Source organism: Lacerta agilis, chromosome Z (assembly GCF_009819535.1).
Source record: "Lacerta agilis isolate rLacAgi1 chromosome Z, rLacAgi1.pri, whole genome shotgun sequence".
In the NCBI taxonomy this organism is placed as follows: domain Eukaryota; kingdom Metazoa; phylum Chordata; class Lepidosauria; order Squamata; family Lacertidae; genus Lacerta; species Lacerta agilis.
This window is the reverse complement of record NC_046331.1, coordinates 39,654,055-39,674,515: the sequence shown is the minus strand read 5'-3', so window position 1 is coordinate 39,674,515 and position 20,461 is coordinate 39,654,055. Positions and strand designations below refer to the sequence as shown.

General features: G+C 41.7%; 1 protein-coding gene across 4 annotated transcripts in view; it reads left to right on the top strand.

Moving 5' to 3' along the window:
- Positions 1–20,461, top strand: part of AFF2 (AF4/FMR2 family member 2) — a 384,550-nt gene that overhangs the window by 244,545 nt on the left and 119,544 nt on the right. For all 4 annotated transcript variants that reach the window (XM_033137049.1, XM_033137048.1, XM_033137051.1 and 1 more), the window contains exons 6-7: positions 900–936; positions 1,177–1,228. In XM_033137049.1, the coding sequence (XP_032992940.1) occupies positions 900–936; positions 1,177–1,228 (89 nt within the window). The remainder of the gene's footprint in view (positions 1–899; positions 937–1,176; positions 1,229–20,461) is intronic.

The following is a 20,461-nucleotide window of genomic DNA, read 5'->3' as shown; positions in this document are numbered from 1 at the left end:
TCTCTACTCCATCAACTAGGACATTATTATTATTATTATTATTATTATTATTATTATTATTAGTTATTTGCTTTATCTTGCCCAGGGCAACCAAAAGCAACTTATAACCAACCAACCAGCCAGCCAACAAGAAACCCCACATAGATACATTAAAACCAAGGGGGAAAGGAAATACATCCTACCCACTTATGAAAGGTCATAGTTAAAGGCCAAAGGCCTGGTTATGGAAGAAAGTTTTTGCCTGGCACCTAAAGATATATAATGTTGGTGCCAGGAGAGCCCACCTGGGAAGAACATTCCACAACCAGGGAGCTGAACTGTAGAAAATCCCCATCCTTGTGTTGCCACACTCTGGACCTTTAATGGAGGAGGCTTTCAAAGATGGACCTCTGATGATGATATCAGAGTCTTGATTGGTTCATATGTCAACGCTGGCAGAAACAAATGGCTCAGGCATAGCCTTGTAGGAATATTGCCTGTTCACTTGCCCAGTCTAAAAAAACACAAACCCCAAAAACAACAACCACAAAACTTTATTTATCATGATCTAACTCATAGGCATAGATGCACATAGCTACCTAGTGGTAATAGGGGTGTCCTAATAACTCTCAGCACCCTCATGAAACTACAGTTCCCATGATTCTTAGGAGAAGCCATGCTATAACTTTAAACGCATAGTGCAGAAGGGGCCCTAATTGGCTACAATTCAATAGTTTTCTCTGAGTGTACAAATCAACAAATGTTTCTCTCTGGTGCCATTGTTGTTGCAAGAACTACATACTGTAAGGGGTTTTCTTGGTTTATTAAGGTCACTTTGGTGCCTTAGTCTAAGGAGAAAATACAGGTTTTCCCTCTTAAGTTCTTAACTAATGTTGACATTTTGTGTGCTTTTGTTGTAGGATCCACAGCATCTGACCTCAGGATGTGGAGTTCAAAGTAGGTCTTCCCTGATATTATTTGAAACTATCAGATATCATTTTCTGCCCGCTATATGGTATCATTAAGACAACAGGTTCAAAATTAATTGGTGTGCTACTGAAACAGATCAGTGTTGCGGTGTTGTTTCTTCACACTGTTGTGTTAATGTGTTGTGGACCAGTTTTGATGTCACAATCCTTTCTTGAGAGTGCTGTTAAATTCAGTGCAATTATATGGATGTGATTTCTTTCTTTTCAGAATGGGGAGAGCCGGCTGGCAAAGTTGCAACCAAATCAGTGCCACAGAAATCGTAAGTAATTTCCCTCTCCTTCCTCCTTGAAAAGTTTTCAATATGCCTGAGTGATGATGCTCTGTTTTCCTGCTGTGATGTAGTGCAATGCAACCTTTCCAAACATGTGTGCGTTCCACATGGTGCAGGGCTATAACTCTCATAATCCGTTACCTGTTGGTCATGCTACTTGAAGCTGATGGGGTTGTAGTCCAGCAATATCTAGGCTGTGTTCAAGATCATTCATAAACTGTGGTCAGAATCCAGACTTAATAATGCTTAGTGTAAAGGTAAAGGGACCCCTGACCATTAGGTCCAGTCACGGACGACTCTGGGGTTGTGGCGCTCATCTTGCTTTACTGGCCGAGGGAGCTGGGGTACAGCTTCCGGGTCATGTGGCCAGCATGAGTAAGCCGCTTCTGGCGAACCAGAGCAGTGCACAGAAATGCCATTTACCTTCCTGCTGGAGCAGTACCTATTTATCTACTTGCACTTTGACGTGCTTTCGAATTGCTAGGTTGGCAGGAGCTGGGACTGAGCAATGGGAGCTCACTCCGTTGCAGGGATTCGAACCACCAACCTTCTGATCGGCAAGCCCTAGACTCTGTGGCTTAACCCACAGCACCACCAGCGTCCCTAATGCTTAGTGTAGGTCCATGAAATTGTTGAGCATGTTAATGGGTCTACTCCAAGCATGACCATATCTGAGTCCACCCCAACGTGCTGGGGAACGCTAGCACACTGTGGGAAATTAATTATTTTTAAAGAAGAGGAAGAAGTGCTCATTTCTATGCATGTTTATCCTCTAGCTTTCCCTCCTTCTGGTTAGCCTCTGTGGACGGGAAAGAAAGGTGTTTCCGTCTCATTTCTGCACTGGGTGAGTTTGGAGCATCCAATCATTCCCAATGAAGAGAAAAGCAACATAATCTGCCTTTGAGTAATACCCCTCTGAGTAATACAAAAAGTCTTTGAGTAAAAAGTCTTTGCTGAGAGGAGTAGTGATGTGCCAGAGAACACTGGCCATGACAGGATGTGGAGGCTTAGTTAACCCTGAATAGTTCAGTGGGCAGAGCATGAGACTCTTAATCACAGAGTTGTGAGTTCTAGCCCCATGTTGGACAAAATATTCCTGCATTGCAAGGGGTTCGACTAGATGACCCTCATGGTCTCTTACAATTCTGTTATTATTAGCTAAGAGGCCAGGTTCCTTTGGCAGGCAGAAGGGATGAAGCAGGTCCTCCTCTCCTTTTCAAAGGCTTTCAAAGCATTCTGCCAGCTGGGATTGCCTAGGGGGCCAGCATTTTGCCTCCCTCCCTCCGGCAGTTGTCTGTTAGTTTCTATTTAGTGAGAAAAAACATAAACCTCATTGTACTTGAGAATTCTCCAGCTTGTCAGCAAGGGAAAGCAGAAGCCTGGACTTGCAACGTCAATCATTTCTAGCTTCTGGCAATAGGATGTTTAGGGACTCTGAGCATTGAGCATATATGCTCAGGCCATCTTTGTTAATACCTTTTGATAGGGAAGTAGCAAAACCACTCTTGTCATTTTATTTTTAGCTGTTTTGCAAAACAGTGTTGACTTTCTGATGGGGGAGGGAATTGTGTGTGTCACAGGTGGGAATGCTAGGAAGTTGCTCAGCCAGCGGCAAACCACAAGGTGCTCTTTACTTCCTGCTTTTTTCTGCAAAATGGTGTTAGCACATCAGCAGAATGTCATTGTGTTGTTGAGAACACAATATGGCTGCATAGCTATGGCATTTTTAATCTAGAATCGATGAAAGCTGAGTCTTTGTTCTTTTTTCTATGTAGTCCCCACAAAAATTGGAAATACTGCATGTTTTTATGCCCCCAGTAAGCTCTTATTGAGAAACTGGATTAATTCAGAAAACATAATCTGGTTGCAGCCTGATTCTGTGTTACCCTGCAATGTGTCCATTTGAAAAACAGGTTTAGGTGGTCCCAGCGACATCATAATGTAAACCCCCGACCATTAAGTCCAGTCACGGACCACTCTGGGGTTGCTGCACTCATCTCGCTTTACTGGCTGAGGGAGCTGACGTTTGTCCGCAGACAGTTTTCCCAGATCATGTGGCCATCATGACTAAGCTGCTTCTGGCAAACCAGAGCAGCACACAGAAATGCCGTTTACCTTCCCGCTGGAGTGGTACCTATTTATCTACTTGCACTTTGATGTGCTTTCGAACTGCTAGGTTGGCAGGAGCTGGGACCTAGCAATGGGAGCTCACCCCATCATGGGGATTCGAACCGCCGACCTTATGATCCTCAAGCCCAAGAGGCTCAGTGGTTTAGACCTGGGGCATGGATAACCTAATCAAGGGGAGGGTTTTCAAGTAACCACACCTAACCTTGTGTAGATTGAAAGCAGCATGGTGAGGATGAGTATGGACAAGTCCAGATTGAGGAAAACTGTGTTTTTGTGCTTCAGGAAGGTTGGCATGTATCCAGCCTATTTCAAGGTTACATCAGTGTGCCATTTCTACAATAAAATAGTTGACATCCTTGCTTTAAAAAAATGGTTTTGCTCCTTTAAACAGATAGGCTGGGACTGTGCTCTGGGGGGGGGGGATTAGTTGAGTTTATCACAAAAAGTGTTTCTGTAGTTTATAACAAGCAGTAGTAGATATGTCAATCATGGTGTACCGGTATATGGTTATATGCCTGCTTTCAGGATAAGGAGGAGAGTGCATTTCTAGGCTCAGTGGTATATAGTGCATTTAATGGGACCAAAGCTCTCTCTACAGGAAGCCAAATATAAAACCAGAGACACGGAGAGCACGTTTTATGAACCAGCCTCTCTTATTGTTTTGCTGCTTGATCTAAGGTTCCAGCGCTATCAATCAGAATCCTATGAGGAGTGATCTGCCATCTCAGGGAAGGTGATGGATTTTACACATGACAGATCAAAGGTGAAAAAAAAGTTACTTTTATTTTTACTTTCCAAAGGAAGATCTGCAAAACCTTTGCTGTTGCTTCCTGCCCCGGGTCCTAACTTCAACTACCTTCATCCCTGGTCATTTGGTTATGCTTTCTAGGGCTGATGGGAGTTGCAGTTCAGTAATAGCTGAAGGACCAAAGTTTGCCAAGACCCGGTTTACAATGTTTTATGGAGGCCATCTACAGAGATGGCCAGAACATTTCCCCCCACCCCCCAGTTTGTGCCTGTTTCACATATGTGACCTCATTTGATCACATTTCAGATTTAATCTGGGGGGGGGGTGCTTGTGTGTGCGCGCACGCACACACACACACACAATATGTATTTAAATATATACAGTGGTACCACAGGTTGCAGACACTTCAGGTTACAGACTCCGCTAACCCAGAAATAGTACCTCAGGTTAAGAATTTTGCATCAGGATGAGAACAGAAATCGTGCTCTGGTGGTGCAGCAGCAGAGGGAGGCTCCATTAGCTAAATTGGTACCTCAGGTTAAGAACATTTTCAGGTTAAGAACAGACCTCCAGAATGAATTAAGTTCTTAACCCGGGGTACCACTGTATTTTATTTCAATGTTTGCATTTATCCTAAAATATGGAACTTCCTACATATTTGTTGACTCTTACTACCTGGAGTAGAGTAATAGTTTGGAAAACCTGTGGCCCTTCAAATATAGTTGGACTCCAGGTCCCATCAGCCCCAGCCAGCATGGCCAATGTCCAGGAATGATAGGAGATGCAGCTACATTTTGAGGGCCATAGGTCTCTCAGCCCTAATGCAGGGAATAGGTACCAAGAGATTGTACCAAAGCTTGCAAAGAAAAAGGAGGGATGTATCCGTAATTTTAGAGAATGAAAAGAAGTGGCATCATGGATGTATTTGGGGGAGGCAGTTCTAAATATACATAAAAAGACAAGGAAAGCTTGCTGGACCAGAAGCCAGCCGCAGATGTCTATTGGAAGCTTACAAGCAGGACCTGAGTAGAAGAGCACTGTCCTTTCCTGCAGTTTCCAGGAACTGGTGAGATGGTGGTTTGAAAGAATTTGCAAGGTTGTTTGAAATAATAAGAGATGGTTTTGTTGTGCATCCTCAGACATTGCCTTTCCAAGTCTTTAATCATTCTCAGTAGCTTCCCTAGCCCATGAGCCAGAACCTTTTAATAGTGTGTTAATAGAGTGAGCTCAAAATGTTATTTGATGACAAGGATCCCTTTTATGACTCTTCACATCCTCGTTTTACTTTTGACTGGCTTTTAAGGGAAGTCCTCAAGAATGCTCAGTAATATGACAAACAGAACATGATGTCCTTCATTTAAAATGGGCCCTGGATGGATTCCAAGTGGATCCAGGCCAACAGCTCACAACCAGAAAAAGCACTAGTGATTTTGAGGACAGCACAGCCTCAGTAACAATTTCAAGATACATATTTAAGGCACCCATGTGTCCTTACAATCCTGGGTGTGTTAAAGGAAAAACCAACCACCAGATTGCAAGCAGATGGTTCTCACTGGGTTCACCGGTTCCTTTTTAAAACAGGCTCACACATTATACTTTAATGGCATGACAACATCCCATGATTCATCTACATGTCCAAAGATCAGCAGAAGTGTATTGTGAGACTGGCAGTTTCACAGAATCAAGGCAGAAGCCCAAGTAAAAGAAGAAAGTGCTCTTAAGTTCCAAAATAATATTGAGCAAATGCATTAGATGGGTACAAGATGGCAATCTTAGACTGGGGCAAATGCATATCATTCTGTGGTTGGGTACATGTTGGTGATTACAGTAATGAATAGGTGTAGGCAGCATTGTAGCTCAATACAAAGAGGAAAGGAAAAGAAATTTGCAAGCAAATGTCATAGTAATGTTTATATAATCTTGAGCCCCATGTCTGCAAAGATTTGTTTTTAAAGCCCTCTTAGGATTATTAATGAATATGTCAAGATAGCCATGGTTTATCATGACATGAATGAGCCACAGTGAGCTTTGGGCCAGCATGCTCCCCCTTCCCCCCCCCCTTCCAGCAAAGTTGCAAGGAGGAGATTGAAACCCTTTGCTTCCATTTTTAATTAACTGCAGCTTGTCTTTGTTGGAAGCCAGCCACTTTCAAACCATGGGATATGAATCCGATGGCTTGTTTCAGTAATCTGGAGTTAAGATTAACCACAGTTTATGGTAACATGCTAAGATGTGTTAAACAAAAATTGGAAGTGACTAGCTACCTACTGCTCATTCTGGGAAATCTGTTAAAATGGAAAGTAGAAAACATTTTAATGAACTCCTAAACTATTGTACAAACCTGCTTAAAGTTTGGCAGTTTCATTTGCCTTGTATGTGCATTGAATGTTTCTTGGGGGGATTATATGGCGGTTGGTATAAGCATTTCCAGAAAGTGAAAAACAAAGTTTTTAAAAAATGTAAGTGGAAGTTTTCATTCTTTTCTTCGTGGCCACAGTGGGGGAGAAAAGGAGCATTGAAAGTGTGCATGCCTGAGATTCACTGTGGCTTGCTCCCATCATGGTAAACCATGGGTTATTGTGAGGTCCGAACCAGTTAATACTATATATTGAAATGTGTAAACTGTAAAGGTCATTTGCATACTGAATCTTAGCAGCATCTTAGTCTCATCTTACATCAACAGATTTATGTCTTGAACAAAACTCAGCTGCGTCAACACTCTTAACAAACCCCAATCAGAACAGTGTCTTTAAAGAGCTCAAAGCAATGAAAAATAAGCAAGGAGCCATTACTGAGCTAGAAGTTATCTTATTACAAGATTGGCGCTTTCAGTGATAATTGCCACTAGATTCCTAACCCCAAAGACTATGAGTATACTTCTTGGAAGTCTGTTTGAAAAAGGAAACACTCTTCATGATATCTAGCTACTCTTGAAGAGTGTTTCATCTTATCTTTTTGGAACTTCTCTGCCACATCAAAAAGAGCCACCTGGGAGCACAAAAAACAAAACACACACAAAAACTGGCAATGTCTTCATGCTATGAATTAAAGGTAATTCATTCTTTGAAATGAACCAGCAGGAACCCCTTATGAAGAGCAATCAGGCATCAAGAGGGTTTTCACAGCAAGCTTTTCATATTGGGTAATGTGACAACAGTCAATATTGCTCTTCAGAACATTCAAATCAAAATGCAGTTGTGTTCTCTCGAAGTTGACAAGGAACATTAAACAACGCAATCTTGTCAGTGGTGGCATTTGTATTCCTCTCCAACTCCCCCAAGTTTTGAAATTTTTGCAGTCGTAAAGAGGCATGAGCACGCCTATATTTTCTAATTATTTTTTTATTGGAAACATGTTACTTTTTAATTTTCTGGTATTAGGAAATAGATGGGAGGGGGCACAGTTCAGTGTTAGATCATGTGTTTTGGCTGCAGACAGACACATGGTCAAACCATGACATTTTCACTTAAGCTAGCATTGGTTGAAAAAATGCAAATCCTTCTGGATTAGGCCAGTGGCCCATCTAGTTCAGCATCCTGTCCTCACAGTGGCCAATCAGGTGCCTATGGGAAGTTTGCAAGCAGAACCTGAGTGCAACATCACTCTCCCCACTTGTGAATCCCAGCAGCTGGTATTCAGAATCATAATGCCTCCAGCCATGGAGATGGAACATAGACATAATGACTAGTACGTATTGATAGCCTTATCCTCCATGAAATTGTCTAAACCTCTCTTAAAGCCATCTATGCTGGTGGCCATCACTGCCTCCATAGTTTCATAGTTTATGTGCTGTTTGAAGAAGTAGTTTCTTTTATCTGTTCTGAATCTTCCAACATTCATCACCTCCCTGCCTAAGAACTTGGAGAATCACTGTCAGAGAAAGTCATACTGAGCTAGATGGATCTTGCATCTGCTTGATGTGGAACTATAGTTTTGGATCCATTATGCTGGGTTCTGTGCGTCGTCTCATCATGAGCACAATTCAAAGGCTGGTTCACACATATGTTTGCATCCATTGTTTTTGTGACATTTGATGACAGGCAGTTGAATGTGTTGATTTAATTTTGTTTCCAATTCGTATACCACACTTATTGCTGTACACAAGGCAATCATAGATTTAGCAGATATACAATAAAGATCACACATTCTACGACAATCCAGTCCAGTACAAATAATTGATAATGAAAAATTGGGCTATTAAAATATATGACTTAAATAAGGTAACATTCAACCATCCATTTGAAAAATAAAAATTACATGATAAAATTTATATCATAATATCTGCAAGTAATAATTAAACAGAAAATCACTCCCAGCAATTACAACAAATCATCGCTAGTCTATGATCAATAAAAAAATAACAGCAAAGGCACAATAGATAAAATACCACAAAAGATCAACTGAGCAGCAAAGTCACAAAGCCTATAAAATTCCAAGATGGACAAACATAACTGGTCTCCTGCTCCAGGTCTAATAACTAATCCACAGGTACTTTGTGAAGAAGAAGGAAAGGTCAGTCTCAGTACTGAAACAGCAGTGCTGAAAACCTCGAAATGAAAAGGTTCAGTATAAGGTGGGGCAGGGTTCATAAATGCTGACAAAAAATTGATGGACATAAATTGATGGGTTGTAGTGAAACACGTTGCATTTGTGGTAGTGCGTCTGTGGGCCAAACCAGGTGATACGTTTTGTGATTTGGGAGCAGGGAGGCGGTAAAAGGTCCCGAAAGTGTTAGCTGATACAGTGGGGGGAAGTAGGTGGAAGCTTTGCCTTATCAATTGGGGGAAGGGCAGTAAACTCAGTGGCAGAGCAACTGCTTTTCATGCAGGAAGTCCCAGGTTCAATCCTCAGAATCTTCCTGTAGGGCTGTGATTGACTCTAGAGAGCTGCCACTAATCAGTACAGGCAATTCTGAGCTAGATGGGCAAGGGTCTGGACTCAGTATAAGGCACTTTTCTGTGTTCCAGTTTCCTCCATTCTCCCTCACTGATGCTGTCATATAAGCACATCTGATTAGTTATGCAGCACCTTGATACCCTCAGATTCATTCTGTGACCCCTGATTGGCTGGAATCTTATACTGATTGACAAAGATACCCTAGAAAAGGGGGTTAGGGAATACTGACAACACAGCAGAAGTATGAATTGTGAAATGGGGGGAGGTGAACATTCAGAGATGTAGAAGTACTGGGAGGGGTTGTCTCTTTTGAAAGCATACCTATCACAGAAAATATTCACAGGCGAGCATTCAGTGCAGCGTTAATAATAGACAATTCAGATTATATTTAATGCAGACAAATAATTAAGATTGGTGTGCCCCTGCAGATGAGGCTATTCTTCAAAATAATTTACAAATGAATCTTTTAATTTGTTTTCATTATTCAAATGACTCACATGCATCTTAACCTCCCCGTCAGAATAAAATATTTGCTAGCCCGGTCTAATAAGCAGCCTACTCTTGACATGTTTATAAATTACTTTAAAAGATTCTGTGACAATGGGAATTTAATTTGGTTATATTTTAATGACCCGGTGCTGAATAATTTGCATGCGCATCTCAGGCCTAATTGGTACTTTAAAGGAGGCAGGAACAAGCAGCCCAACCATAAGAAATAAATGTAAGTGTTGGGCCTTTGATGTACTATTGAAAAAGAATTTCACGAATTGGTTCAGCCATTACCTCTCCATTTTGAATGTCAGTATACACATGGCTACGTAATGCTTTTGGTACCCAGTTGCCTCAGAAACTAAAATATAGTAAGGTGCTGTTATCCCCCGCTTCTTCCTTCCTTGTCTAAAGAAGCCAGGGCTCCTCCAGACAACCTGTTTTTATTGAGCATTCATCCTGATCTGTTTGCACAAAGTTTATGTGGAGGTTAGATTATCTTTATTGAGCATTCGTTCTGATTTGTTTGTGGGGTGGTTATACAACAATGAACACCCAACCTGATTTACTAAAGGGTTTTTCTACATCTTCCTGTTAATCATCTGTTCATCCTACACTTTGCAGTTATTTGCACATCACTTTCCTGATTTGAAAATGAGCTCTTTTAAAATATAAAGTAGATTTGTTGTGCTAGGGTGACAGAGTGCATTAATCCACATTAATTGTGCAAATCTAAATTATCGGCGTATGCTTGCATTCCTCCCACAAGATAGTGACAGTCTCTAGGAGTACCCCTATTGAACTCAGAACTTCAGGGTTTGGGAGGACAAGTTTAAAAACTGCAGAGCAGAGCTGATCCCATTGTGTTACAATTTCAGGAGAGACAGCCATTTGATTCTTGTGAGACTGAGTTGATGTAGCAGTTGGGAATGTGTGGCATTGGTTAGAGGAAAGGTGCCTATAACATGTTGAGGGATGGCAATGGAGCTCCTCTGGTGTGACTGCATAGCACCAGTGTGCTGGAGTCATTGCTCAACCCTAGATGCTTCTTGCTCACATGCTTCCACTTTCATCTCACACACTGAAACAGAAGGATGAAAAGGAAGAGAGTGCCGCTACTTAAGTGTCCCTAAATTATAGACCAAAGGGCATATATAATGCTGCAAACTTGCCAAAGCTAAGCAGATCTGAGTCTGGTCAGTTCTTGCATGAGAAACCACTTGATACTAATAATGGAAAGGTCTGTCCAGTTTCTTATTTTCAAATCTTAAATTTAGTTCCCCACATTTTGCAGCAATTTGTTAATTAGATAAAACAAAAAAAAAACAAAATCCTCATGAAAATTCATCAGCATTTTATTGCAAATTTCTCCCATTAATCACATTTGTATGGGCACTTTTGAGTAATGTGGACAATTTTTGTGGACAATTTTCCCCAATATAATACATTTTGTGTGTTATTTTAACTAATATCATCATATTTGTGCACATTTCACCCTGCTATATGCATTTTTGTAAACATTGGTTAGAGAACTGCATCACAAATTTCAAAGGATAGCTGTGTTTTAGTTTGCACATTGTTTCAGAAAGCGTGGATTTTTCCCTCCATCCCTGCTTGGTATGTCAAGTAGTTTGTCACCTTGAGTTTCATTGAAGAAAGCAGCAATGTAAAATGTAACAAGTGGGGCCTGCAACAAGAAAATATTGCAGCGTGGAGTGCTTCTGCTCACTTTTCTAGTCAATAGAGAGACCAAGTAACAGGAACCATGGTAAAACTAATATTGCAATGGTAAAACTAATATTGATGCAACCATGTACAGAATAGTGGAATAATGCAGTTTAACTACAAATAATGCAGGCCAAGGCCACAAAATGAATATAAGCCAGAGCCATGATGTAAACATTCATACAGTTCGTACAGTTGCAGCTCATTTCGTTCTTCTTCAAAACACCAGTTGAAGAATATGGATGGGTGGCAGTGATTAATCTCTTATTGCACCAGTTATCCTTTATACATCTTTCTTTCTTTCAGGAAAAAATCATTCCTGTTAATCCTAAAAACATACTTTTGGGGAGGAGGATGAATAAATAATCGAATTGCTAGCTTTTATTCATTCAGTGGCCTTTGCTGGTATTATTTGTTGTTTATTATTGGCATTCATCTGTCTTGGACAACAATGGGAGAGTGTGCCTTCAGGGGTAAAGCCTAACCACTGGTGAGATTTAGCACCTGTGGGATATAGGGGAGAAGTCGTAGATGCTGCCTTCCGTGTTGTTTTTGCTGCGTTTGCAACACTGAAATAACTTCCCTAGGGTGCAAGCCTGGGCAGTGAGTATGGAGGTCCTGGGCTACCCAGATGACAAGTGCCCCCTATTGGCCACACTGCTGTCACCCAAAGAAAAGCAGAGAAATAGATTCACAACAGCTTGGCTACGGGAGTTGCTGGAAGGAGGCATACAAAGCATCATCCAACTGCCTTGTAGACTTCACTCCAGATTTATGTAGGGTGATAGTCCTTGGCCTTTTCTTAGTTTATTCTGCTATTTTGTACACGTTTGCGCATCAATATTACTTCAGTTTTTGCTAAAATGAGAGATCCCTATTCCACTCACAGAGCTGCAATTCCCAGAGTGCTTTGAGAATCCCTCTTTCCAGGGAACTCTTGAATGGTGGCAAATAGGGATCTTCTACCAATTCTCAGCACCCTTAACAAACTATAGTTCCTGAAATGTTGTTTAGGGGGAGCCATGACACTGCTTTAATATATAGTGCAGGTGGACTCTTAAGGTCCGTTCTCCACATTTTCACACCAATTAATAAGCCGGAATAGCTTAGTCAGTAGAGCATGTGACTTTTATTCTTAGGGTTCTGAGTTTGAGCCCCACATTGGGCAAAAGATCCCTGCATTGCCGGGGGTTGGACTAGATGACCCTTGTGATCTCTTCCAATGCTACAATTCTATTATTCTTATTCTTATTTTTTTTTAAAAGCCTCATGAAATTTTATTAATATTTTTGTGCAAATTTCACTTCATATATATGTTTGTATGCCAATTTTGCCCAATATACACAATTTTCTCAATGCAGTTTTATGCTATTTCCACTGGTATGTGCATTTTCATGGACACTTTACCACAGTGAAATTTTGTACACGTGGCTTGGCCGGTGAACTGCATTGCAAAATTCAGTGCAGTGAGGCTTTGAAAGGATGGCTTCAGTTTATGTATTGTTTTGGAAAGTGAAAATTAGGGAGGTTCACCTTCCAATGAGAGTTGGATAAAATAATTCTCCCCATCCTCCTCCAGTGTATACAAACATTGCTGGTGCCATGTGGTAGCATGATTCAAACATGCAGGTTGATGAAAAGCATCAACAGGCTTAAGCTTTTGCTATCCAAAACCTTAAACCACTTGCAGCCTAAGATCTGCATATGAAATGCAGACCCTCCAGACTTCCCCCCATCATTGCTCTCACCATGAGTAAAGTATCTTGCCCACAATCTAGGGGGGGGGAACTATTCATAATCTTTAAAAGTCAATTGGATAGGATAATACAGTTATCACTTACACTGCTAAACTAATAGAATAAAATTTGAGAAAACAATTAGATTTTACAGAGTTATTTCTCCAGAGCTAGACATTAAAGTAATTTCAAAAGGCAACACTGTCCTTACTCCATTTAAGAGAAACATCTCTCCACGTTTGATTTCAGTAGTACCATACGAATTTGAGGGTTTTGTATAAATCATAAACTTTCTACAAATCCTTCATTTTAGAATCTTGGGGTGTCCCCCATGGATTCCTTTAAGGTTAGAAGTTGTATAGGCTGTTGCAGGGTGTATGTGTGTCTTTATTCTAATATTGAAGAGGAACTGAAGCTGTTGACCTGTCTTGACCTTTAGTGCTAGATTAAAATTCCAAGAAGCTACCATGGCAACTGTGCCTTGAAAATTAGATCCTGACAGATATGCCTAAAAGAAATTTAAAACTGCAAGTGCTGCTTTGAACTCTGGAGAAAGATTGCTTACCATTGTCAAAGACAGCTCCTTAATTGAAATAATCTGCCTTTCCCCTTTACTTGTATATATGTATAAAAAAGAAAGGACAAATGAAAGGAAAAGAAAGAAATGGAAGAATGAAAGATTTTATCTTTTGAAGAGATTTATTTGTTGAGGCTCCACCTGTGCTTTTAAAGGAAAATCATACTGCTTTAAACTGTCATGGTACACACACACACACCCAAATAAAAAATTCTGGGAAGTGTAGTTTGTTAAGAGTGCCGAGAGTCGTTAGGTTGGGGGGGGGGATTTGCCACTAATATTAGAAGGAAATCTCAAATTGTATGAAACTTCTAGTCAGTAATTCCTAATTTCATTGGTAATTGGACAAATGCAGTTACTGTGCATGTTTCATGTAAACAGTAGTTTCAGAACCCTGTTGAGTAGTGCTTCGCCCTTTCCCCTTCTGACATGTTCCCTGGTGAAAATGCTCCCTCTAGGTCCAGGTTGGAGCTTCCATGGCCAGCAATGGAGGCTTACTTCCCTAAGCAAATAGGAATTTGAAGGGATGACATATGGGATCTCTGCAGAGGGAAAAGTTAATCTTCCCCCACCCCACCTCATGTCCTCCTGGTGCTGCTTCTTCCCCTCACTCCTGGTTGTTGTTTGTTTACATTGTTATAAAACCTGCACATCATGTGGATATTGTGGTACTCACAGCTTGGTTCCCCCTTATCTGTGTGGTGGTGAAAGGAGAAAGTTGTGATATATACACAAGCCTTCAAAAATCACCAGCTTATCTGGGGGTTGACAGACTTCTGTAAAATGCGAGCTGTTGACATTATGATGTCATCAGCTGGAGGAGGGGCTATCTGTGTAATTTAAAGAGGCAGTCTGTAAATTGCCGAAGAGAGGAAGCATCCTAAAAGTAAGTAATTCTAAAGAAAAATGGTTATTTGATTGCTTCCATATTTGTGGGTGGGTGGGTGTGGGTGGGTGTAAACACATAGACATTCCTTATTAGAGATACTTATGTCAGATTAGAATGTGTTCTGGATACATTCAAAGATCACCATTGTAGCCTTTGATGTTTTCGGTCCTATGTCAGGTGCTCCCATCTTAATAGCTCATCATGGCCAAAAGTGCCCTTTGAAGCCCACCACCATCCATGCATAAGGTCAGTCTCCAAGGAGTAGGAAGGGAGGTGCAGTCAGCAACTGCTCCACAGACCCTTGGCTAAAGTGACCTCCATCAATAATCAATAAACAAAACTGGAATTGTCTCGTTTTTCTTTGCCTTTTAGCAAAATTTGGGATTAGTACTGCAATCTGGCACACCTGTTTCCAAGATCGCACATTCTGTATTCTGTGGGCAGTTCTGCCCAGTTAATCTCTTGTTCTGTTTATTTATTTTTATGTATTACATTTATATCCTACCTTTCCTCCAAGGAGCTGAAGTTGGTGTACATGGTTCTCCTTCTTCCCCATGCTATGCCGAAAGTGAGTGACTGGTTGCCCAATGAGCCTCATGGTTGAGTGGGGATTTGAACCCAGGTCTTCCAAGCCTTAGTGCAACACTCTAACCGCTACACCACAGTGGCTCTCAGTTTTTGGCAAAGCCAATGGTACCCTCTCCTGCAAGCAGCAGTACATGAAGTGAAAGCACACTTCCAAGTTTTAATAAGAAATAAAATTGGTTAATTGCATTTCTTGGAATGTGACCATTTCGCTCACCTGGCCTTTAATTCTGCAATCATTGCCTACCAACCACAATAATAGGGGCCAGTGGGGAGAGGGTTCTGTGCCAAGAACAAAGCTAAATAACAACAAGAAGAGTAGTGAACTCTCCAAAGGCACACTACAGTGGCATGTGCCGTTTATCAAAATATATAAGCATATAGCAGTAACAGGGACTTTGTAAACACATTATAGGAAACGATGAAAAATAAACCACTAAGGTGCCATTTTCCAAACTCCATAAGCACCAAGTTAACAGACTAGCATCATAAAGGAGATCTGTGTCGTTAAAAATATTTGTTTTCATCGGATCTTATTGTGCTTTGGGCCCGGTGGACTAATCCCTTTTTATCCTTGGGAAATGGTGCCATTTAAAGAATCCACAGCTCACTGGAATAGGCCTGGAAAAACTGAGATGGCGCAGGCTAAGCTTGTGTGTAATGCGAACTTGTTAGAGATTGTCACAAGCCTGATTAGCTGGTTGTGTATTATATGTTGACTTAACAACAACAACAAAATAGTATTGTAAAAGTGACTTCTGCTGGGGTTTTATAGAGTCTGGATGCAAAGGGTTTGGTTTTTAGGAGCCCTCCCAACTGTTTTTTTGTGGGGGGGGGTTGGGGTTGGGGAGGAATTCTGCAAAATGCCATGGATACAGTAAAGCCACATTCAACCCATACATTTAAAGCAATATGATACCATGTTAAACATCCATGTCTTCTCCCAAAGAATTATGGGAGTTGTAGTTTGTTAAGGGTGCTGAGAGTTGTTAGAATACTCTTATTACCCTCACAGAGCTGCAACTGGCAGAGTTCCCTGGGAAGGGGGTATGACTGTTATACTACTCTGAGAATTATGTTTAAAGTGCTTTAAATGCACACTGTGAATGAGGCCTAATTGTGCATTAGTGGTGGATTTATAGTGGACCATCCACACGTCATTCCAATTTTTTAGTTGTTCTGCGATGCTTCCCCAATGTTACTGAATAATTGCTGTCTGGAGGAGCAACAAAAGCAAGAGTGTACCAATTGGAGATGAAGCAGTATGCCTGCCTCCCCTGGTGCAAACAGTACTGAAAGCATCATCATATATAGCTGCCCCAATACCATCATGAGCATTAATCCTCATGAACAAAGCTGGAGGGGCCCCTAGTCTCAGCAGACTGAATGCTTGGTCATGAAGCAGGGCTTATCCTGCAACCCAGCAGGTACCCTTGGAGGACACAGCTGAAGCCGGCCTTGTGCTCTATTTTTTCCCCCTCACTAAAAGTGACTAAGCATGCAGCGAACAAAGCAGAATTAATGCATCATATTTAAAAATACAAAAAACAAACAATAAACCCATTAAAGAATAATGACTTCCATATGTGACAAATTTGCAGATTAAAGCTCATTGAATATGCATTGAAATGATTGATGGGAATGGTTCAGAAAGAGCTATTGCAATCTATTGGATCAATAATCCTGTCCCCTCTCCTCAAACCCACCCCTAGAAACTGTGCTAACTCCCTGATGAAAGGCATACTTCGTTAGGGAAGACAATCAAAAGCAAGGGCATTAATAGAATGAACAAGTGCACATAGCAGTAGTTAACTGTTTATGTTGCTTACCCGTCCTTCTACCAACCAGTAATACGATTTTTCTAAGCATTTGCATTTGATATGGAATGTTCTGCTGATGACACTCAGACATCATTTAAAAGGAGGAGTCTGAAAAACAACAACCAGGTACATGTGTTGATTGGACAAATTGCTTTATCAGTGTGAACGTTTCTAGGCCAGTTGTTTCCAGTCAACTGACACTTCGGGGCCAGCCCTACCATTAGACAGAGTGAGGGAGCTGCATGAAATGAATGAGTTGTGCTAATGGAAGACAAGTCTATGTTGCCCACAAAGCCTGCCGTGTGCCCTCTCAGCTAGACTGCTGCTCTCAGGAGAACACTGTCCCATCAGCAGTGTTGAAGTAAGTTTCAGTGACCAGCCTGATCAGCTACTTAAAATGGAACTGGGCAAGGGGGGCAACATCTTGTTTCCATGCCTTAGATTGCAGAATATCCCGGACCAGCTCTGGAAAGAACTCAGAATACAATGGGATGAAAGATCCATGTTGCCACATGGCAAACCATCAAACAAGCACTTTGTCATGCTCCTCACTCATTGAGCTTCTTATCTAGTCATGGGTAATGGTGCAGAATCAAGAGAAGTGACCATATCTCAAGTGTTAGATTAGGAATATCAAAAGATCCTGCTGAATCAGGGCCCATCTAGTCCAGCATCCTGTTCTCAAAGTGGCCAACCAGACACCTATGGGGAAACCTGCATGCAGGACCAAAACACAAGAGCACTCTCCCTTCCTGGGGCTTCCAGCAACTGGTATTCAGAAGCACTACTGCCTCCAACCATAGAAGCAGAGCATAGCCATTATGGCTAGTTGCCATGGATAGACTTGTCCCCCAATAATTTTTCCAATCCTCGTACAATGCTTTGCAATGTATGCATTGCAGGAAAAAGGTCCCATGTTCAATCTCTGGCATTTCCAACTTAAAAAATAAATAAACCAGGTAGTTGGTAACATGAAAAAGCCTTGTCCTAGATCTCTGACTGCTGTCAATCATCATAGGGCTCGTCCATACATCCACTTGTCCTGTGCCTAGAAAGCACACTTCCAAGCAGTTTTCTGCTTGGCCTACTCTTTTTGGACATAGGTCCAAGCAGTTTTACCTTTGCCCCACTGCTTGTCCCGGGAAAATCTGCTCCTGAGTGCTAAATCGGAACAAATGGCAATCTGCAGAAAACCTGATTGTTGTTGGCTCCAATTCAGTACTAAGGATTGGGTTTCCCTGGGGAGAAGCAGCAGGGCAAACAGAGCTATGGATAAGCCCATAGACAGTTCTGATCTGTACGGAAGAATTGTCTACCCTGGTATAAGGCAGCTTCCTATGAAATGGCTATTAGGGTAGAAATCATGGGATCTCAGTACTAGTGGATGTGAAACCATAATCAGTGAACCCAACCAGAACCTCAAAGAACTCCACTGGTACAAGATTAATGGGGGGTGAGGGGGAGAAGGCTGCACTAGCAGGATGATTTTAAGATCTCTTAACGTTGTCCTGTAGTCGAGCCACAGTATATAATTTAAATCCCTGAGTGGCATCCCTGATCCCTGCTCAACAGCACAGGAGTGTAGAAATCAATATGAGCCTAACATGAAGATACCTAATGTCAGAGTAATGTCTAGCTTTGTGGTGCTCTGTAATAATACGCATTGTGCTAGCTTTTAGGACTAAGAGTGCTATTGTATTTATGACCCTCTGTGCGATGCTAGGAATTCCATTAGGTGCAAAGATACAACAGCATAAACTTGGCCGGTAAGCAATGTCACCTGTTGAGGGTGGGGTGGATATAGCTCCACTGAGGGGGGGAAATGGATCCTTGAAAATAAGGCTTAAGAAGGTGTGTAGGAGAAGGGAAGCAGGGTAGACTTGTCGCTAAGAAAGCAATCCTATACACAAGAAGCTGGCGTAAAGCAAGCTGATGTAAGGTGAGCTGGTGTAAAAGCTACACCAGATCCAAACCCTGTTCAGCAGCAGAGCTACAGCTCTACTAAAGCCTGGCAGAAGGAAATCAAGTCTTTAATGTAATGCTTTACATTGGATTTCCAGGTCACATAACCCTAGCTAAATGGGTTTAGGCTCCAGCTTAAGTGCCTCCTCTCTAATCCTGCCAACAAAATGGAATGCTCCGCTTTGGGGACTTCCACTGGCCTTGGCTGAGCCAATTTTGGCACAGCTGATTGAGCCCTGGCTGAGCCAGGATGAGCAAGTTTTGCCACCATGTATCCAGATGAGCTGGGGTTGAGGATTGAACTGGATGTCCACTGCACCCAAGCTGCTTATTCTGGCACACCTTGCCATAGGAAGTGATGGAGCTACAAATTGGGAAAATCCCCTTGTGCTGGATCCAGAAGCTGCATTTAGTGGCAAATGCTAATGGTACAGTTGCTGACAAGAGCCAGACCTTGTCAGCATGCAACACCTCTGCTCAGAGAGGTGTCAGCCCTTTGAGGGTGGGGGTAACATGGTTGCCCAACCTTCCTGGGAGGGGCCCCAATGCAGTATGAAGTTGCTGACTTTGCAAGATGGGCCCTTGGCCTTCTGAGCCCAATTTGGAACCTACTGGCTTCTTGTTTTTCCTGCCACAGCAGGTAGGCTGGTGAGGCCTCAGCTGATACCATCTCTCCCCCTGCCTTAGATGCTCCTCTTCATGGGGCAGGTGGAACTGGTGGTCTCTGTGAGGGGGAAGGATGGGCCATGCCCAATTGGTGAGAATGGAGACAATGTTCTGAAACCCTGCAAACTCCATGACATTTAGACACTCCACAATAAAATCTTGGCATTCAGATCTTTCTCCTCTCCACTTACTGTATTTCAGTGCACAAACCAATAGAGTCACTCTTTCTCCCACTCCAGTCAGGCTGCAGGAGATACTGAATTCTAAAGTGGTTCCATATTCTGAATAGATAGGAATATACAGTACTGTACTTAGTTTGTGTAATGCAGACAGATGCATAAAGTTTTTCTCTCTCTTTTATTAGACCCCCACTGTAATTGTTAATAGCAAATTGCAAACCCATTCTTGAGATGGCAGGGGGTGGAGAAGAGAATTGATGCCTCTGGTGGCACAAAAAGCCAGGCAATGCAGCTACTTTCCGTAGAAAATTACTCCGTCTGAAAACCACAAACCCATTTGATAATATTTATGTACAGGTTCCCTCATTTCTCCAGGAATGACACTATGAAATTAATGCTCACAATGCCTTGGAGAATCCTGGGACAATTTTTGTTATAACTTTCCAATATTCCAGTTTTAACTAAGGCATATCTCAAGTAGGGCAGAATGATTTAAAATCAAGGCAATTTAATTCCATGAATGAGGCTGCAATCATATACCCACTTGAGCCATACTTCCAAGTAGATGTGTACAGGGCTGTTCTGTGAAATCATTGCTTTAAATCATGTGCCACTGAAACATCTTCATGTATTTCTTAAGCAATAATGCAATTATTATCACTAACTCATGCTAATTTACAAATAAATAGAGTATTATTTACACTGTGTATGAGGGGATACTGGATACTTCATGGGTTTTTTTAGATGTACTAATTTATACTAAGCTTACAATGTGCTTGGAACATAGAAAGCTTAGACCAATGGTTCATCTAGCTGCGT